This window comes from Mesocricetus auratus, unplaced genomic scaffold (genome assembly GCF_017639785.1).
Source record: "Mesocricetus auratus isolate SY011 unplaced genomic scaffold, BCM_Maur_2.0 Super-Scaffold_100045, whole genome shotgun sequence".
Classification (NCBI taxonomy): Eukaryota; Metazoa; Chordata; class Mammalia; order Rodentia; family Cricetidae; genus Mesocricetus; species Mesocricetus auratus.
In genome coordinates, this window is record NW_024429222.1 from 6,256,016 (window position 1) to 6,276,928 (window position 20,913).

At 36.5% G+C, this 20,913-nt stretch overlaps 1 protein-coding gene across 12 annotated transcripts in view; it reads left to right on the forward strand.

Moving 5' to 3' along the window:
* Window positions 1-20,913, forward strand: part of Chd9 (chromodomain helicase DNA binding protein 9) — a 212,040-nt gene that overhangs the window by 159,230 nt on the left and 31,897 nt on the right. For all 12 annotated transcript variants that reach the window (XM_021232466.2, XM_021232461.2, XM_021232467.2 and 9 more), the window contains 10 exons: window positions 79-258; window positions 3,270-3,380; window positions 4,876-5,069; window positions 5,467-5,666; window positions 8,983-9,142; window positions 9,707-9,796; window positions 14,929-15,032; window positions 15,978-16,095; window positions 16,681-16,738; window positions 18,878-18,920. In XM_021232466.2, the coding sequence (XP_021088125.1) occupies window positions 79-258; window positions 3,270-3,380; window positions 4,876-5,069; window positions 5,467-5,666; window positions 8,983-9,142; window positions 9,707-9,796; window positions 14,929-15,032; window positions 15,978-16,095; window positions 16,681-16,738; window positions 18,878-18,920 (1,258 nt within the window). The remainder of the gene's footprint in view (window positions 1-78; window positions 259-3,269; window positions 3,381-4,875; window positions 5,070-5,466; window positions 5,667-8,982; window positions 9,143-9,706; window positions 9,797-14,928; window positions 15,033-15,977; window positions 16,096-16,680; window positions 16,739-18,877; window positions 18,921-20,913) is intronic.

Here is a 20,913-nt window from a genome sequence, read left to right on the forward strand (position 1 = left end):
GCATCCTTTAGTGGAAGTTTCCATATTTTGTGGCCTTTAAAATGCTGTGACTCCTAGAATTGCCTTTTTTCTGTTCAGATTCAGCAGCTCTCCAAAAAGGAAATAGAAGACCTGCTGCGAAGAGGTGCGTATGGAGCCATCATGGAAGAGGAAGATGAAGGCTCTAAGTTCTGTGAAGAAGATATTGATCAGATTTTACTCCGTCGAACAAAAACTATTACAATTGAAACAGAAGGACGTGGGTCAACATTTGCTAAGGTAATGTTATGGGGTCTGCTTGGAGACAACATAACTTACCAATGTAGAAAACAAAAATATATTGTAATCAAGTCACTCCTGATCCATCAGTGCCACAGAACAGACTTGGGAACTGAAGTTTGTCCCCAAGCAGAATGTTACAGAGAGCTTAAGCCTGAAAACCAAAAGCATCCCCCTATGTGGTACACTTATCTTGTTCTCATTGGTTAGTTTGATCAAGTATGGCAGGGTGGCTTGCCCCGCATGCAATGTCTCAACTTCCTAACCAGGATGCCAGTGATGTCAGTTACCAAGAAGTCTTGAGAACTTAAAATTTATTTGATCCCTAGTCAAAATGGCTTCAGTTTCTGATGTCAATTACCAAGAAGTCTTGAGAACTTAAAATTTATTTGACCCCTAGTCAAAATGGCTTCAGTTTCGTTTCTTACAGTAACACACCATGAGGTTTTGTCAGGGTTCTCTAGAGCAGTGGTTCTCAACCTGTGAATCATAAATCATTTCAGAGTCAACATATCAGATATCCTGAACACAAGATATTATATTATTATTCATAACTAATAAAATTATACGTATGAAGTAGCAACAGAATGATTTTTATGGCTGGGGGGTCACCACAATACAAGGAACCATATTAAAAGATTGCAGCGTTAGGAAGGTGGAGAACCACTATTCTAGAGTAACATGAAGCAGATCGGAGGAGAGGGGAGTGGAGAGTGTGGGAGGGAAAGAGTGAGGGGGAACTGGGATTGGAATGTAAAAAATAAATTAAAGAAAAAAAGTTCTGAATGAATCTTTCCACCTCAAGGATCCAGATTTAATTAAGAAAAAAATCCCTCACAGGCATGTCCAGCATTTTGTGTTCTGGTTAATTCCAAATGTAGTCAAGTTGACAACCAGTTGCAGCCATCACAGAGTCCTGATTTATAGATGTACAAGTAGTGTTCACACATTACCTTCTGAAAATATTTGTATCTTTTTCTTATTTGAACATACTAAATTAGCTTCAGTAACCACTTGTGAGTTTTTCCTTTGTTTTGTTTTGTACTGAGATAGGCTGTCTTGTAGCCCAGGCTGCCTTCAAACTTATAGTGTAGCCCAGGATAACATTGAATATCTAATTTTGCTGCTTTACCTCATAGAGTATTGTGATCATGGTGGTATGCCACCACCAATATCCAATTTTATGATATGCTAGGTATTTATCCCAGGACTTTGTGCATGCTTGCCAAACACTCTACCAACTATAATAGATAATCTTTTCTTCCATTTGTTCTAATTTTATATCAAGTTTTACATGTCTTTGTCTTATCCCCGTAAAATGGAATATATGTAATAACTAGAAACAGTTGTACCCATTAGTCAGAAAAAACATTTGAAATACAAGGCATATAGGAAGTAAAGATTATGTATAATAAAGACAGAACAAAATAGCAGGTTGGGTAGAGGAATGGCCCAGTCAATATAAGTCAATGTAAGCACAAGGACCTAAGTTTGATCTCCAAACCACACAAATATGCTTGTCAACCTGGCATTGCTAGGTAAAAACAGGTGTGTACAGATCCCTAGGATTCACTGGCAAGCCTATTGAGACTATTTGGTTAGCTTCATGCTGGAAGATATGATTCAAACGATGTAGGTGGTGTTTTTGAGAATTTCATTTGAAGTTGTCCTCTGGCCTCCATACACGTGTACCCTCTTATACATATACATATACATATACATATACATATACATATACATATACATATACATATACATATACATATACACATACATATACACATACATATACACATACATATACATATACATACCTACATACATACATGAACATATAAAATTTTAAATTTTTGTCTTATGTGTATATGCGTAATAATTATGGAGAAGAGTTAATTATTACATTGACTTTACTATATAAAGAGAATCTGAGTGATTGCTCAGTAATTAGAGTGCTTGTTATCCAAGCCTGAGAGCCTGAGTTCAGGTCTCCATCTCCTACATTAAAGCAAACAACAACAAACCAGGGCATAAGTGGTTTCCATTTGCACCCTTAGCACAAGATGAGCCTTAAGCTAGCTGGTTAGCCTGCCTAGCTCATCAGTGAATTCTGGGCAAAAGGAGAGCTCCTGTCTCAAATAGAAGGGGCCTGGAGAGATGGCTCAGAGCTTGGGAGCACTGGCTGCTCTTCCAGAGGACTTGGGTTCAATTCCCAGTATCACATGGTGGTTCACAGCTATCTGTAACTCCAGTTCCAGGGGACCTGACACCCTCACCCAGACATACACACAGAGAAAGCACAACAATGCACATAAGATAAAAATAAATTAAAAAGAAAAGAAAAACTAAATAGAAGGTGAACAGTAGCCCCTGGCCTCCACATACGTATACCTTGCAGGCCACAAACACACACACACATATTACATAAACATAGCATACAAATATATAATTTTGAATTTTAATTATTTATTTGTTAAAGTGGGAGCAAAGTGCTGTTTTGCCAGCCCATAACCAAATTCTACCATAATTTCTTCTTTTTTCCTTTTTGTTTTTCTCCTCTCTCTTGCTTTTGTTTTTTGTATGTTTCTTTGAGACAAGGTCTCCCTACATAGCCCCAGCTGTCCTTGAACTCACTATGTAGACCAGACTTGCCTAAATTTTAAAGGGATACCTGCCTCTGCTTCCTGATTGCTGGGATTAAAGGTGTGTGCTACCACGCCTCTTGATTTTCCTGTAGTATTTCAGAAAGTATAGTTCTGTTTATGCTGTTTCCTATCAAAAGTTAATTATTATCCTTGTTTATTAAAAGCTTTCAAGTTAACTCACAATACTAACTTATTCTGCTCCTAAACTCTACTCTATAATGGCATTAAAAACACTGACTTTAAACAAATCTTGTATGCTAAATTCAAATTTTGTGCATAGTAAATGCAAAGAGAGATAGGTTTATTTTCAATTTTTTTTTTCCTTTTCAATGTCTAAGTATTTTAAAAGTTTGCTATTATGTTTTCCAGGCAAGTTTTGTAGCATCTGGAAACAGGACAGATATTTCCTTAGATGATCCTAACTTCTGGCAAAAATGGGCTAAAAAAGCAGAAATAGATATAGATGCCATCAGTGGCAGGGTAAGTATTCATGAAAGTGACATCAGGCTGGTTTACTGTTTGTAGCTGATGTACATATGAAAGGTCATATTTCTCTGCTCAAGATTCATCGAGATCTTAAAAGATTATGAACAAAATACATCTGAAATATTATTCAAATACAAATCATTTTTAAAAAATAAGAAAAAACTTGAGAAAAGGGAAATGGACAATTCTTCCTTACAAAAATTCTAATTAACAAATATAGAAGAAATATGGAAATGTAAAATCACCACAGTCCACTATGATAATAATTATAGTCGGTAAAACCTGTAATGATTTTTTAATTAGTGGGTTATTTAAGAAAAAAATGGGGCTGGAGAGATGGTTCGACTCTTTCAGAGGTCCTGAGTTCATTCACAGCAACCACATGGTGGTTCACAGCCATCTACAGTGGGATTAGGTTACTTTTTCTGACATGCAGAAAGAGTACTTATATACATAAATAAATCTATCTTTAAAAAATAAACAGGAAATTTCTGTTCTCAGTGTAAATCCTCCAAAATGTTAATTGGGCAAGCAAAAATATTAGCTTGATATTAGAGAAACTTAGCAAAGCTTGCTGTATATAACAAGAGATACCAACATTATACATTCCTGGCTTCCTCTGCTACTATGTATCCTTTTCTGCTCTGGGGCTTTCCTAAGTAGCTGATGTTATTTCTGGGACCTTGTTTCTTTTCTTGTAACGATATTCACTACCTTGCACAATTTCAATTCTTTAAACATTCCTATAACTTAATTCTCAAACAGCTTTTGTAGTCTTCTCATATTGTAAAACATTACATCCTGAGTAATATTTATTTGTAGCACATTAATTTGACTGCCAAAATTTTGTATTCCTTTTAAACAGAAACTATATCATCTTTTTATAAATAGTACCTATATTAAAGATGCGGACACATGAGTTGCATTGAATGAGTTAAACTGAATTGATCATTAGGAATTGAGACACTGCCTCTCGTTTGTATATTAGTATAATTATTCTGTATGGAACTAAACATGTTTCTAGTTCTGCAAAATATTCACAGCATTTTACCAGTATTTCAACTCCTATATGTTTGATTTTCCTTTTGTCTTTTAAATAAACTTAGATTAAAAAAAGACTTATTTCAGCATTATTTATTCTTAGGTTGAAAGCAATCCAAATTAAATTATTAATCAGTTTAAGGTAAATAATCTGTGAAGTTGAAAGTGAGTCTAAAAATATTATGATTATTGTAGAAACATAGTAATTTTTTACTAATCACAGAAAATACCAATTGTTTTTAGTCTATGAATATAATGCCACAAAATTATATATCATAACAGTTTTAAAAGAAAGTATCTTCACTTGACTTGATAGGGTAGTAGATCTGTTAGTTACTTATTTTTTTTCCTTCTACTATTTGTTGTTTCTATAAATTAAAAGGTAAAAATAAAGTTTTATTGTAAATTGTTAAAGTACCTTCCTTAAACATAACATTAAATTTTACAGAACAGTTTAGTTATCGACACCCCAAGAATTAGGAAGCAAACCAGACCCTTTAGTGCCACAAAAGATGAATTGGCTGAATTATCTGAAGCTGAAAGTGAAGGAGAAGAAAAACCCAAACTCCGGAGACCCTGTGACCGGAGTGGTTACGGAAGAACTGAATGCTTTAGAGTTGAGAAAAACCTCCTGGTTTATGGGTAAAAATGTTTTTTTAGTATTTGTCATAGGCAATTATATATAAACTTAAATACATACTATTTTCAATCTTATTAGAATCAATAATATTTATAAGTATCCCTAATTTCTGTTTAGCATGTATTATCTTTCTGTATTTACACTGATTGAGTGAATCACTAATGTCACGCTCCTTGTTCTGAAATCTGCACACATTAAGTAATTAAAGAAGATAATGCCACTATCTGCCACTGAGTAAGATGTACTAACAGATAATATTCCATGCCTCTTTGCTCTATACACAAGAGAAAGCTTTAGTAAAACTTTACGATGGCAGAATTTTTCTTTTTCTTGGCTTTTTTGCATGAGTTTACATTTTGCTCATACTTAAGTCAGTATTCCTGTCCCTTTTTTAACCAGGTGGGGCCGATGGAGAGAGATTCTATCTCATGGGCGTTTTAAACGGCAGCTGAATGAACAAGATGTAGAAATCATTTGCCGAGCTCTTTTAGCCTATTGCCTTGTTCATTATCGAGGTGATGAGAAAATTAAAGGTTTCATATGGGATCTCATCACTCCCACTGAAGATGGCCAGACACGTGAGCTACAAAATCATTTAGGCGAGTATATTTGTTTCTTTAAAAGAAAATCTTCTTGTATAAATAATTCCTAATGTAAAATTTAAAGTAATACAGATAGTATTAATGAACTTAAGATTTATACTAAAAAATCTAGCTTCAGAAAGTGCCAGTATCTTAGATATGGATTTTTTTTCATATTACTGTTAAATTTGTATCACTTTGCAAACTGTTGACATCACAGTATGTCAGAATATGTCCCTGTAACTTGTCTCATTTCTTAGCTTTTTCTTAGTATTCCATAGTATCAGTGTTTGATAATTTTTGGCTTGCATCTCTTTTAATTATGGGCATTCTGGTTCCAGTTTGACACAGTTGAAATTAAGTGTCAGTAGGGAGCTCTGTACTATCTTTCTCGTGAATATGGGTAAATCTTTCACCATTGAAGGTATTGCATCTTTAGTGCCTTAAATATGGTCTTTGGGTAGATCATATCATTTCCTGTAAGTGTAGAATTTAAGACCTCGGACTTAACGAATCACAATCTGCTTTTTATCAGAGTCCTCAGCAATTTGTATATCTGTTGAAGTATGTGACACATCAGTAGTTTGCTGTCCAAAGTGACAGGTTTGCAATACTACCATTGGTATATGCAAGAAATGTTCTCCACAGCTTTGCTAACAGAATGTTCAGTTCAGCATCAAATAAAGTTTGGCCATAAGACAATTGCATTTTCTACAAAAATGAAAAATTACTGTGCTTTAAAGTTACATTATATTTTTGTTCTTCTGAGTCACAAAGTATTTATTGTCTGTCTAGTGCATATTCTTGTACAATATACATGTGGTTTTAATGAAATAGAGAAGACTGCTGAGCTCCTCTACCTTACACTGTAGGTAGGTAGACAGACATAGAATATAGATGAGTTAAGTAAACAGCTACAGGTTGTAATAAACCCTGCAAAGTCATGCTGTAGCCGTTGAAAATATACACAGCAGCAAGCATTTGTTTTGGATGTTTAGATAAAGATGAAAGAATCACACAAATGACTATGTTCTTTCCTAAAAACTGACGTATAAAATAAAGGAAAAAATGTAAAGCATTAAGATTGCTCAATTCTATAGAAGTCTTGACTTTTTCAACAAATTAATTGTAAGACTGAAAATGATTGGAAGAGAGCGGTTCTCAACTGAACATGATCCTGTGTCCCAAATTGCCTCCCCCCATAATTTATCTCAACTTTGAGCATGTTGCTGGTATTTAATTTGTGGATTCTAGATGTGCACAGACAGTTCCTCCCATTGAAGAACTACCTTTAATTCCAGCCTGGTCTACAAAGCGAATTCCAGAATATCCAGAGCTGTTATACAAAGAAACCCCTGTCTTGCAAAAACAAAAACAAACAAACAAAAAATTAGTAGAGCTGAGGAAAAAAAATAACTGTTAGTTAAAAGAGTTGTGGCTTAACAACACATTGCATTTTTTTGTTGTTGTTGTTTTTGTTTTATGAGACAGGGTTTCTCTGTATTGTTTTGGAGGCTGTCAGTCCAGCCCGGCCTTGAACTCACAGAGATCCGCCTGCCTCTGCCTCCTGAGTGCTGGGATTAAAGGCGTGCTCCACCACCGCCCGGCAACACATTGCATTTTTGGGGCCTTAATTTTATCATGACTGAGGTAAACAATACAAGGCAAATATATTGTCTTTACTAGATGGTTGTACATTAGAATACTCAATATTAAGAAACTATTTATTAGTCTATGCCTTTGATATTTACTGGCACCTAACCTTTTAGTTAAAGGTAACTAATAGATTCGTAAATTAAATGATAGGTATCTTAGATTTATGTCAACAAATTATGAAGAATTGTGGAAAAGAGTATAGATTAAACAAATTGGTCATGCATTAATGGTTATTGAAACTGGAAAATAATTGAATGCGGGATCCATTATGCTGTTCCATCTACTTTTGTGTATGCTAATAGTCCATACTTTAAAAAATAGGCATTACCCCTCAAAAATAGAAAGAATATGGGGACTATAAAATTTTGGAACTTGTAAGCAAATATTCTGTACTGACAATTTATTAACTTCGAAGGAGTTAAATTTTGGCTCACCAATTCATCTAAAAGTGGACAAGAATAGATAAAGGCTGTAGTTAAAGTAGCTTAAGTTAATCTGATCCCTAGTACCCGGCCTCTTACAGTCAGGTTCTAACTGGATGATGCTTTCCTCTGGAGAGTGAAGATCTCTAGGTGTGAGTTGGAAGGTCATAAAGTGTGTGTGCCACACACTGCTTAGTGCAGTCCTTGGGGAAGAAAACTAAAGATCAGATGCAAAACTAAATATGGCTGCAAAAACTCCCAGAATATTAACCTCCTTTGATCCTATAGTCACAAGCTCTGCCCATTCAGTCATAATGAGGTGCATAGTTTTTAATGCTAAAAAGTACTTTTTACAAAATTAAAAAGAAAAAAATATTTTAATGTACTGGTTCTGTTTACCAATGAGGTAAAAATCAGATGATATAGTCCAAATTGCATCACTTGTAATTGTCAAAAACTAAGAGTGAAACAAGTCAAACTTCCTAGAGATTAATGAATATATGACATCTCTGGTCACTTTACATTACTACGTTGTGTTAAAAGTTGTTGAACTAAAGCCTCATAATACACCCTACAGATTCTTTGATTAGTAAGTAAGTCACAGAACGTAGGATCTAGAAACAAATGCCAAAATTTTCATAAGCATATGCAGTGATAATAAGCAAGGAATAAGCATCGATTCATGTGTTGCTTGTTTCTGGGATAGATGAGTAGATTAGCCAGTAGAGGACAATGTAGACTTTAGTTGTAGTTGATTTCCTTTCCTAGAAAACTGGGCACATGTGACCCATGTGACCAACCTGAACAATGATGCTTTTTTATTTAAAGAAATTCACAGTACAACTCTCAAGGACATAAAAATTACTTTAGCTGTTTAAGTCTAGACCATCCCATGTTGTTTATTAATAAAGCAAATTCTGGAAAGCAAAGGACAGATACAGTTCTGATGACAAGTGAATCAGCAGTAAAAGAGGGGGATAGGTTATAAAGCCAAAGGAAACCAAAATGAGTATTGTAATTTGAGGTGAAGTATTGTCTCATTTGTGAAATTTGACTTAATTTTTATAAAACCATCTAGAATTGTGTTTGTCTTGTGATTGTGTCAGTTCTATTGCCATTATTGTGCTAAAGACCTCTGTGTAACCTACAGAGACCCCAGAAAGTCTCTAGCAATTTCTTGCATTGTAAAAGTCTTACAAATCATTGCTTTTTATACAAATTATTTCTGATTTCATGTGTACTTCTTTTCTTAACAGGCCTCTCAGCTCCTGTGCCCAGAGGCCGAAAGGGGAAGAAAGTAAAGACTCAGACAAGCTCTTTTGATATACAGAAAGCAGAGTGGCTTCGAAAATACAATCCTGAGCAGCTCCTTCAAGATGAAGGCTACAAGAAACATGTAAAGCACCACTGCAACAAGTAGGTAGAGGGTATTGTAGAAGCACTTCTTTAAACATTCACTTTCGTGAGTGCATTGATCTTAAGACCTAGGCTAGTGATAGTGTGGTCTAAGGTTTTAACTTCATATGGTATCTTCAAGCAATCATCTTCAAGCAATCATGAAATATCTTATATATTTTTATCCTCAAATAAACTTAATCTCCAGATAAACTCCCCCTTCCCGTGTACTAAATAGTCACCATTTTGTAGATTTTGCAGTATATTTTGTGTAGCGTCAGTAATGAGGGTCATTTGATCATATATAATCATTACTCTATTATTGACTTTATATAAACCAGGGGAATACACATGCCTGTACTCTGGTGCTTGGAAGGGAATGCAGGAGACTTCATCCATGTGTTCAAGGCAAGCATGTTCTATTCATAGAGTTCTAGGCCAGCCAAAGGTACATACAAATCCTCTTGCAAACAAACAAAACATAAAGCTAATAAACATGTACAGATATTCCTCCCCCCCCAGTTTCTTTGCTTCAGTGACTAATATCTTTGTCTCCTTTTGTTTATTTATTTTATTTATTTTTAGAGTTTTGCTTCGTGTAAGGATGCTATACTATCTAAAGCAAGAAGTCATTGGAAATGAGTGTCAAAAAGTATTTGATGGAGTTGATGCAAGGTAACTTAAATATCTATTTATTGAGCACAGGACCAATTCTGAGTATGCTCAGGCACTGTGAAACACTGAAGATAAAAAGACAAAATGAATATCCATCCTTAAGCAGTTTATGGTATCAGTGAACAGAAGTAAGCATGTGCTTTGTTGCATGGATAGGATGCCAGTAGGAATTTTCCATTTCTAGTTTCATTTTGCCTCTTGAATTATATGTGTTTCAGTTTCTCCTCTATGAAGCATCCATTTTAGACTTTTATACTCCTTAACTGCCTATTTAGCTCCTTTTTCTCGGAACTAAATGTAAGCAAGCCCTTTATGAGATCCTAGCAACGCTCTGGGCTCATGGACTCTTGACTTGTTTCTGTTGAACCGTCAGTCATCTTTCTGTCTGTCACATATTCACTTGTAAACTTGTTCCTGCTATTTCACTCAGTGTGACTTTTAACCATTGCTCCCTCCTTTCCAACTCACTAACACTTGGGTACTTATCATTACAACTCGAACCTCATCACAGCATGTTCTTACCCTTCATTCACTCGACATTATTTTGTCATGCCACTCCCCTCCCCATCATGGAGTTTTAAAAATTCCTGAATCCCATTGCTTGCCTGTCTCTCTGTATCATATACCCATTGTAACTTCAGTTTAACCTACTTTTTGCCGCCTTCTAAGCAACTAAATAAGGCTAGAGAAAAAAAAAACATGCATTGGGGGAATGAATTTACTTCAAATTCATGAGTTTTCAACATCAAATGAAATGAAGTACAAACTAACCACTTTGGCTAATAAATTCCTTTTCTTCCTTTTTATTTATTTACACCTGTCTCCCCAAACTACCTTTCAACTCACCAGCATTTTCTTTTTTTTTTTTTCTTCTTTTTTTTTTTTTTTTTTTTTTTTTTTTTTGGTTTTTCAAGACAGAGTTTCCCTGTATTGTTTTGGAGGCTGTCCTGGAACTTGCTTTGTAGACCAGGCTGGCCTCGAACTCACAGAGATCCACCTGCCTCTGCCTCCTGAGTGCTGGGATTAAAGACATGTGCCACCAAAGCCCCCAGCTCACCAGCATTTTCTAATAATCACCTTGAGACATATTTCATAAAAAAAATCAGGTTGAGAGCTCCTTGTCTTCATGTCTACCTGTTTGTCTCCTCAGGCGGCAGTAGAAATGTCTTTCCTTTGCCAATTCATTGTCTTAAAGCACATCTCTTCTGTTCATGTAAGAACCTTATCTTCCTTTGCTGAACTCTTTCCTTTCTCTCTCCCCCCTTCCCCCGTTTTCTCTCTCATGCGTACACATGTGTCCATGTTACTCACCATAAAAAGTAAAATAACTTCCATAATATGTCTTTTCCTGCTCTGTTTTAATGATTCCCTTCTCAACAGACTCCTGTGTTTTCTGTTTTTTATCAGCCTGCTGTAATTAATCTTTCCTTTCCATGATTGCACAAAATGTTTCTTAGAATAGCCTTTGTCCATAGTCATCAATTATTTCTTTATTTGGTTCTTAAAATATTACCTTCCATCGATATCTAGGCTACTTCCTATACCCCCCAATACTTTCTTCAGTTCCCATATGTAAGACTACTCCATCATACTGAATGTACCACATATTTCTCTGGTATGAGTCTTGAGTCCTCTTCCCCCATTTTAATGAATAAAAACCCATTGGCCCCCTGAAAAATGTGCCAGATGTGAGCACTTTCTTCTCCTCTACTAAACCTCTGGTCTAGCCTCAATTGTGCTGAGTCCTAATAATTGAATAGCCTTGCTTCCACAAAATTCTCTACACTCTGTCCTTCAAACAGCAGTTAGAGTGATTTTTCTCAAAGTAGTGGCCCATCTCTTCAAGATGTCTTAAAGCAGAATTCAGATTCTAGATCATCTAAAATATCCCTGACTTTCTTCACTCTGTCCCTTACCTACAGTGTTCCAGCCACTCTGTTGTTTCTGTTCATCCAACAGGTGAAGCTCATACTGTGTTGTTCTGGTCCAAATATGCTTTGTTCAGATCTCCCTAAGAACTGTCCATTCAAGTGCCTGGAGAGTTTGCTCAGCAGTTAAGTGCACTGTCTGTTCTTCCAGAAGATCCAATGTTAGAGTCTAGCACATGCATAGCATCCCACAACACTCTAACTCCAGTTTCAGGGGATCTGCCACCTTCTTCTGGCCACCAAGAGTACACAAGTGGTACATAGATGCAGGCAAAGCACCCATATACATAAAATTAAAAGAAATCTCCATATAATTTAGATTATCGGTTACCCTCTCAAGTAGGCCTTCCTGTCCACACCATCTAAAGTAGCCCTCCAGTTATTCACCACTACTTGATTTTAATGCCACTTGGTTCCTTTACTATTCAAAACTTTTTCTTCCATTGCAATTTAAGTTGATGTCTTACTGATCATTGCATTTTCATCCATTATCATCTGTTGCTGGGGTTATAGTTTGTTATAGAGCACTTGCCTAACACATGAGGCCCTAAGTTCAATTAATTCCCAGCACTCCCCTTCCCCAAATGAAACTGGGAATCTTAAAATATTAATCATTAAATAAGTATTTATTTACTAATTGCCTCTTTTCCTTTGGCTTATGACTGATCTACTTTTGTTTTCCTACCTACTGTTCTGTCAATTATTCCTCTACTTGTCTTTGGATTTTATCAAGTTTACATCTCCATCATCTTAAATATAAGTTTGTATACCAATTGTGTCTTTTGAACCCAGTATCTCTTCTACTATATTATACTCTCTTCAATTCTATAGACTACCTTTTTTGTTTGTTTGTTTGTTTTTCTAGACAGTTTCTCTGTGTAAACAGTTCTGGCTGCCCTTGAACTTGCAGAGATTCACCTGCCTCTACCTGCCGAGTGCTGGGAGTAAAGGCGTGCGCCACCGCCACGACCAGCTTTAAAAAACGTATATTCATCATGTCAAGTATCAACACATCACTTACCACTTGTCTTCAATTAATTGGGGATTGACATCTTGGTGGCTTAAATTTTTATTTCTATGTTAATCTGTTCAGATCTCTGTCTCAAGCCTGTGTCTCTTTCTTCAAAACTACATTTCTTGCAGGTCCCATGGTTGATGACTCTTGCTTAGAACATTCTCTCTCTCTCTCTCTCTCTCTCTCTCTCTCTCTCTCTCTCTCTCTCTCTCTCTCTCTTTATTTTTGTTGGGCCCCTCCTTTTCCTTAGTTGATATGGAGTAAGCCTGTCTTTCCATCTCTCCAAATCTTGCTGGGCACATAGTGTACTAGAACCATATCATTCCATTAATAATAAACTACTTCAGGTACCTCTTTACAAAGGCAGGGGCATCTGTTTTGATTCAGTGCAGTTAGTGGTACTAAATGTTTTTGGAATGAAGGATATGACCTGAGGAAGTTTAAGAAGACTTTATGAAGAAAATATCACATGATTTTTAAAGACAGAAATCAAGTTTCAGGTCAGCCTGATCTATATAGTAAATTCTAGTCAATCTGATCTACATAAGAGACTGCCTTCAAAAAAACAAACAAAATAGAAGAACAAAGAACCACCAAAAGTCAACACCAGATGTCAGATGGACTTGTATCCCTTTTGCTAACAGTATACAAGCACCTCATGATCATGTGACACTCAAATTTGAACCTTGCTTTCACAAACAGGAACATTTTTCAATCTCAGTCTATCACAATGGCCTGGACTTCAATCGCCACCTAGTGATGGACAGGGGAATCACTGCTCTGGGATCTAGAACAACTTGGTCATTGAGTCAGAAACTCCAACAAAAATAAAGATTCCCTTAGCTACGTTCTTTGTCTCTTTCTCAGTTTTTGACAAATAGCAGAAAAATCATTGTCTCTCTTTCTCTACTAAGCTAAAAAATTTTCAGTTTTGGCTTATTCTGTAGCAAAGGTATAGTAAAATAGTTGCTAAAAGTGTTGACATATTACAGAGGTCATTTCACCCACATTCTCACTATGGGCTAAAGGCTTCTGGAAGCAACTGTGAACAACAAAAGTGAGCTGCTCATCCTTTATTTACTAAGCATTTGGAAAACTTTTTCCATTGTCCATGTCTTTCAAGGCAATTACTGGTCATGTGAAGGGTTGTTTGCCTAGTCCAGGAGCACATGGACCATTCATCAGCTTGTTTTTATATGATAGCCAAATTTAAAAAGAACTTTTGTCATAGAACTCAATTTTCATCGGAAAGGTCAGCATGTTAAATCTAAAGGTCTTTGCTAATTAACTTAGGAAATTATAATGACAAGAGAGAGATGACATTACTTTGTATTATATTATTTCTCTGATTCCTTAGAAATTGACAGCTTCATGAAATCAAACAGCAAAATTCTCAGTCTATTTTATTTTCTGCAGCATACTCCATTCTGTTTTTCTCCTTTGTCTATTGAATATCAGAACACACATGCATACACGCACGCATGCATGTGCACACACACAATGCATGCTAATAATCAACATTAGGAATATATATACACATATATATATATATAACATTTTAAATCACTGACAAAGAAATGATACCTATAGGTGACATCACTTTAAGGAGTCACCTGTATAATTTGGAGAAAGTTTCAGGGAGAAAACCTCAGATGGTGGGAGGGAATAAACTTAGGCTGTCACCAGTTCTTTCTTATTCATGAAAACAAACAGCCAACTTGCCAAAGCATTGTGGGTTATTGTCAGAGTTTGTAATAGTCTGACATTGCCATTTTATGTGAGAATACTGGTTATAAAAATATATAAGTAGTGTTCTGTATGGTTTAATTGAATTGTGAATTTAAAAAAAAAACTAACTTTTAAAGTGTCATCTTCTTAACAAAACTGTTCAGAAAAGACAACCTTTTTTGGAACACAAAGCACTTCCTTTGCCATTTTAGAACCCAGTTTTCTCATATACAAAATGTTTCAACCAGATGATATTTTACCAAGTGGTTTGCTGCCATAACATTCCATGGGCGAGAAGACTATGCACTATGAGACCAGGCAGTAACCCTTGTTGAAATGTATTTGTTTTTCTGAGTGTAATGTTAGTTATTTTATGGCATCTCTGTTGCTGTTGCATCATTTATACCTTTTGCCTCTTTCATACATATTTATAAAATTCATAATCTTGTGCTGTTTTTAAGTGACATTGATGTTTGGGTACCAGAGCCAGACCACTCCGAGGTTCCTGCTGTGTGGTGGGACTTTGATGCTGACAAGTCATTACTTATTGGGGTCTTTAAGCACGGTAAGTAAGGAGTGAGGGTGCAGAGCACTTATGGATAGCGGAATCCTACTGTTCCTTAGTTTATTGGTTTCCACTTACAATTTTATTCCAGTAAAACACACATACACATAAAATCATAGATTGTCAAACTAAGTTTGCATTCACTTCAAGTCCTCATGGGAAGGTGCCATATGTGACTTGCCATCTTCGCTGTCAGTCTTACAGAGTCTCCTCCCTTACGAAGAGTTACATGAACTATGTGTATGATCAGTTTTTTCTACTTTTCTTGTTTCATATGTCATTTTTGTTTGTTAAGATGTATTTATTTTTATATTTATGAATGTTTTGTCTCCGTGTATGCATGTGCTCTACATGTGTGTCTGGTACCTTCAGATTTCAGAAGATGGCACTGATCACCTGGAACCAGAGTTAATGATGATTGTGAGCCACCATGTGGGTGCTGGGAACCAAACCTTGCTCTTCAAGAATAACAGTACTCTTAATTGCTAAACCATCTCTCCAGCTCTGTTTTTACTCTTATCATTAGTTTGTTTTTTAAGACTTTCTTTTTTGTTTAATGATGTTAGGGTGGGAGGATGTGTGTGGTAGGTACAGTCACTTGAGCATACATTTTCCAAGTGGTCCAAAAGAGAATGTTGGAACATCTGGAGCTGAAATTACAGGCTGCTGTTATCAGCCTAATATGTGTGCTGAGAACCGAACTTGGGTCCTCTAGGAAAGCAGGAACACTTTTAGCCATAGGACCATCCCTTTATTTTTCTTTGTAACAGATACATTTAAATTTTTGTAAGTACTATTAAACTATGTAATATTTGAGATGATTCCAAAACAGCGTATTTAACTCATATTACTTAAATAAAATGTTCCTTTAAGGCCAAAATATCATTCACGTATTTTCAAAATTTCTTTCTGTCCTCTGTACCTTTTAATTGGTGATGCTTTCAGGTTATGAAAAATATAATACCATCCGAGCAGACCCAGCCTTGTGCTTCTTGGAACGAGTGGGGAAGCCTGATGACAAAGCTGTTGCTGCTGAGCAGAGAGCAAATGACTACATGGATGGGTATGTGCATTTTAGACTCATTCTTCATGTGTGCTTTGTTTCCATTCTTAGTGCGGTTCATCTTTTTTCTTTAGATTTGTTTATCTTATTATTTGTTGGCTGCTTGCATGTCTGTGTGTATACCATTTGTATGCCTGGTGCCCTCAAAGTCAGAATAGGACTTTGGCTCTCCTCAGACTGGATCCAACAATTGAGAACCACTGTTGTTGATGACAGGAATCGAACCTGGGTCCTGGGCCAGAGCAGTAAGTGCTGTAATCCACTAAGCCAGCTTTCCCACCCAAGGTTCATCCTTGGGTTTGTTTGAGCATGACTGTGTGCATAGAGGACATGGGTCAACCTCAGGTATTATTCTTTGGGACTTGCCTTTTATTGAGAAAGGTCTCTCATTAGGGCCGCACTGGTTAGAGTAAGCTGGTAAGCAAGCAAGCCCCAGCAATCCCCAATCTGTGCCATCCTGTCATTGGGATCACAGGTGTATACCACCACACCTGACTTTCTTTATGGTGCTTGGGATCAATTTGATCTTTAGGCCAAGAAATCATCAGTCTGTTAACAATAATAGAGCACTTGTTATCCAAACAGGGATGTGGAAGACCCAGAATACAAACCTGCCCCAGCCATCTTTAAAGATGATATAGAGGTATGTCTGGGATCACTTTTTTCTTTTCTTTTCTTTTTTCTTCTTCATCTTCTTTTTTTTTAACAAACTTTACTATCCCTAAAAAAGGGGACAAATGGCTCCTATCTCTTCTGTCCATTACTGTTTGCTGTTGCCATTGATGGGATGGTTCTGGGGTCACATTTTTAAAACCTCAATATTAATTATTCCTTGTAAATAAGTGGTTAACTTAAGTTGACAAACATCACAAATAATCATTTAAGATTGCCTAGCATGCCCTTCTAGCCAAGATGAAGACTCCCTTGGACATGTGTATATAATGCAGTTTACCTTATTTTATAGTTGTTAAAACTAGGAAGTACAGTATCTTGGGACTAAACCTGAAATCTGAGTAAAAGTCTATATACTAAGGTAAACAGCAAAAATAGATGTTATACCTCCATGAAAAGGACTGCAATAAAGGATAGAGCCTGTAGGGATCCTAAGCTACCGTAGTAATTTAAACAAGGATAGTTAGTGTTAATAATTACTAGTAACAGTGGGATTTCAGTAGTGAGAGTTTGGCTTATAAAAAGGGAAATGAAGATGGGAACATCAGATAAAAGGGGGGTGTAGGGCTAATGAGATGGCTCAGCAAGTGTGATACATGCTGCCGACTCCAATAACTGAAACCCCAATGGTGATCAGACAGAACAAACTCCCTCAAGTTTTCAATGGCCTACACATGTACACCATGGTTGGCAGGCACATACTAACAAATAATTAAAATAGTATGTAAATAAGTGTAAAAAATTTAGGAGAGAGGGTATCTACCATTAATAGCACTCAGAGCCCCCAAGGAAGATTCCCATCACAGTGCGGACTAAAATCTAGAGATACATGACCTTTGCTCATTACATGGCCAATGAGTTATTGTGCTCCCACATAGGAGCACCTTACTAGAAACCTCCCTGGAAGTGGCCGGACATATGCCTTCTTCATATGCCAAGGACTCTTTCTCCAAGGGCAGTCTCACTATAGACATTCTTCAAAACGCTGTTCTAGGTAGAAATTAGTAGGAAGAGCAACTTATATAGCAAGAGCTCGACTCTGGGAGAGGCTGTGGTGGAGTTGAGTCGTAGAGGACTTCCCCCGCAGGAGGAAGTAAAAGTTTTCCCTTTTCTCCTATGTTATCTGAGTTCATTCTACTGACAAACCTTAACATCACATTGACTATTAGAGGAAAAATAAAAGTTGAGGGACAGGATAGCATGATAGTACCTGCCATCTGCCTAGAAAGACATTCCAAATGGAATGAATGGCTATCATGCAGAAGGAGCACCATCTGAAGGGGGTATCAGGTGAAAAGATATGAATCCTCAGGATTAGTAAAGTGAAATATACATCCTGATCCAACTGTAGATGTTCCAGACAAAGACAAGGTAAAAGCAACCCACGCAGAAGAGCCTCACCTGCAATGAGCAGTTGCCTTGCTTCTAACTACAGTATGTTCTGCAGCAGTAGAAAGGAGTGGTTATTGGAATCAACTGCAGAAGTTTTCTCTACACACAAAATAGTCCAAGCTAAAGAAGATATTTGCAGTTTGCTGAATAGGACAATGAATAAGTGTATCTCTGAGGTGATGCAGAGCACGTGAAAAGCAGCTCACCGGCAGACTTCTGGCATCTCAGAACAAAGGGAGGTCAGAGGAGGTGAAACTCTGAGAAGCATTCATAGGAAAGGAGTCAATAGTAAATTGTGACTGATTTTAAATGTCAGAGAAGAGAGCAGTGGTAATTGTGAGAACTAAGCCAAGAGTGTGTTTTGTATTTGCTAAGTAGATTGTTACAAATCATTTTGTGGGGTGAGACTATAGTATTAGCTCAGTAAGTTCTGGGTTAAATCATAGCTCAGGTTGTAAAAAAAACATGTGTTGAAAGAGAAGTCTCTATTTTGTTTGTTTGTTTGTTTGTTTGTTTTTGGTTTTTACGAGACAGGGTTTCTCTGTATTGTTTTGGAGGCTGTCAGTCCAGCCCGGCCTCTGCCTCCCGAATGCTGGGATTAAAGGCATGCGCCACCACCGCCCGGCTGAGAGGTCTCTATTATAAGAAGGTTTGTTTGGTTCTTTTTTCTGTTTATCTTGATTCTGTTACTTTATGACAAATGTCTGTCTTTTTAAAGGATGATGTTTCCTCACCTGGAGATCTCATCATAGCAGATGGAGGTAGGTTGTACTTTTTTCACTTAGCAGTGGTATAATTTCACATCCTTATGAACTATGAGATCAACAAATCACATTATTGTATTTCTAATTTCTATGAGTAGTATTGAATATAGTAATGCTTGTCATAGAAACTGTTAGTTGATTGAAAATTTAACAGTACTGTTAATGTTTGCAAATACTTAGCTCTAAATTTATAGACTAGATACTTTGACTGTGACTTGGTTATAAAACTTATCTGAGATTAAATCATTAAATAATAATGCAATAATAATTTATTAACTTCATGTGTACATTAGAGAACAGCCTTATCACTCAATTCTACAAAGCTAGCTGAGCAAGGTCTGCTTTCACTACTTTTTTTGTGTTTGCTGGTGTTTTGTTTTGTTTTGTTGGTATTTGTCTGAGTTTTTAGAGAGGATCTGATGTAGCCAAGGCTAGCCTTGAACCCCTCATCTTCCAAGTAAAATTACAGGTGTGTGACACCAGACCCAGCATTCCTTTTACCAGTTTTTAACACTAAAACAAGAAACACATTGTAACTGAAGTTCACTTATCCCCATCTGGTATTCAAAGGAGCAGTGTGCCTCACCCTAGGCGAGGGAAGCTGTCTAGTATTCATGAGCATGAGCACAGCTTATGAAATATATAGGGATGCTGTAAGTGATCTACTATTGAGTTACATGACCAGCTCTAGGTTTTGAATGAATTAAAATTTAAAAACTGTATCATTGTCATGGTGATTTGTTTTGTTTTGCTTTTGATTGGAACAATGTGGGGTTGGGATAGACAGGATGAGTTTGAAATTAACTACATAACTAAAGATGATATTGAGTATCTGATCTTGCCAAGTGATAGGACTGCAGGTACATTTCATCACTCCCAGTTTTATACAGTGCTGGGTATAGAACCCAGAGCGTTATACGTCTTAGGCTGCAGTAGTGCTTTCTCATCAGGACCACCAGCTGACAAATAATGGCATGGAGACTTATTAATTATGAAAGCAAGGTCTTAGTTTAGGCGTGTTCCTAACAGTTCTTATAAATTAATTTAACCAATATTTTTTCATCTATATTCTTCCACGTGGCTTGTTGTCTCATCTCTGTACTGCCCATCCATGCTTCCTCAGTCTGACTGGCAACACCACCTTTGTTCATTGCAGTTATCTCTGGAAGTCCCATCTATACTCTCCTATCTAGTTATTGACCATTCAGCTTTTTATTACACTAATCACAGCAATATATCTTCACACAGTGTACAGATATCCCACAACATCCCCTCCCCTTTTTTTTCTAAATAAAAAGGAAGGGTTTTCTTTATAACTCTAACATAGTAAATCTATATACAATAAGAACAATTATCAGGTAAGAATTACATTTGCAATGTCCAGTCCATTTGTATTTGGTATATTTGGAGAAAATACTCTATTATCTATCCTGTTTTGATGAATTTAAAGTTATACACCTAAGCCATTTTTACCATAACTTGTATTACAACCCTAAAAATATCTTTTTAGACCTTAAAACCATTTTCTTAAATAAATAACTGAAGCTTTTACATCTTTCAACCTTATGCAGTTTACGTCTCTTATGTAAGCTTTTCTAAATTTGGTAACAAGGAAAACTGTAACTATAACTCTCTAGTATTTAACCCCATCAGAGATCTGAGAAGGATATAATATTACCTGAATGAACAGGAAGTGTAGAGCAAGCAACTTCAAAAACTATAGAAATGACAGAGATATTTGGCTGTCTAGGCAGTTGCCCAAGGTTCCTCTGTAATGTTAGGGCATTTATCTTTGACCTACAGGCCTAGAATATCTGGCAGACTTTTTTGTAAAGTATGACAGTTTTGAGGGACTGTCCTGTCTCACCTTGACAAAGTCTAGCAGTCACCTTCTTCTGTGTTCTGGTTGTCCAAACTGGACAGCATACTGTCAGAAGTCATGACGGTGTCCGTTTCTTGCCCAAATATCTAGCTTTACCACATTGAAAGA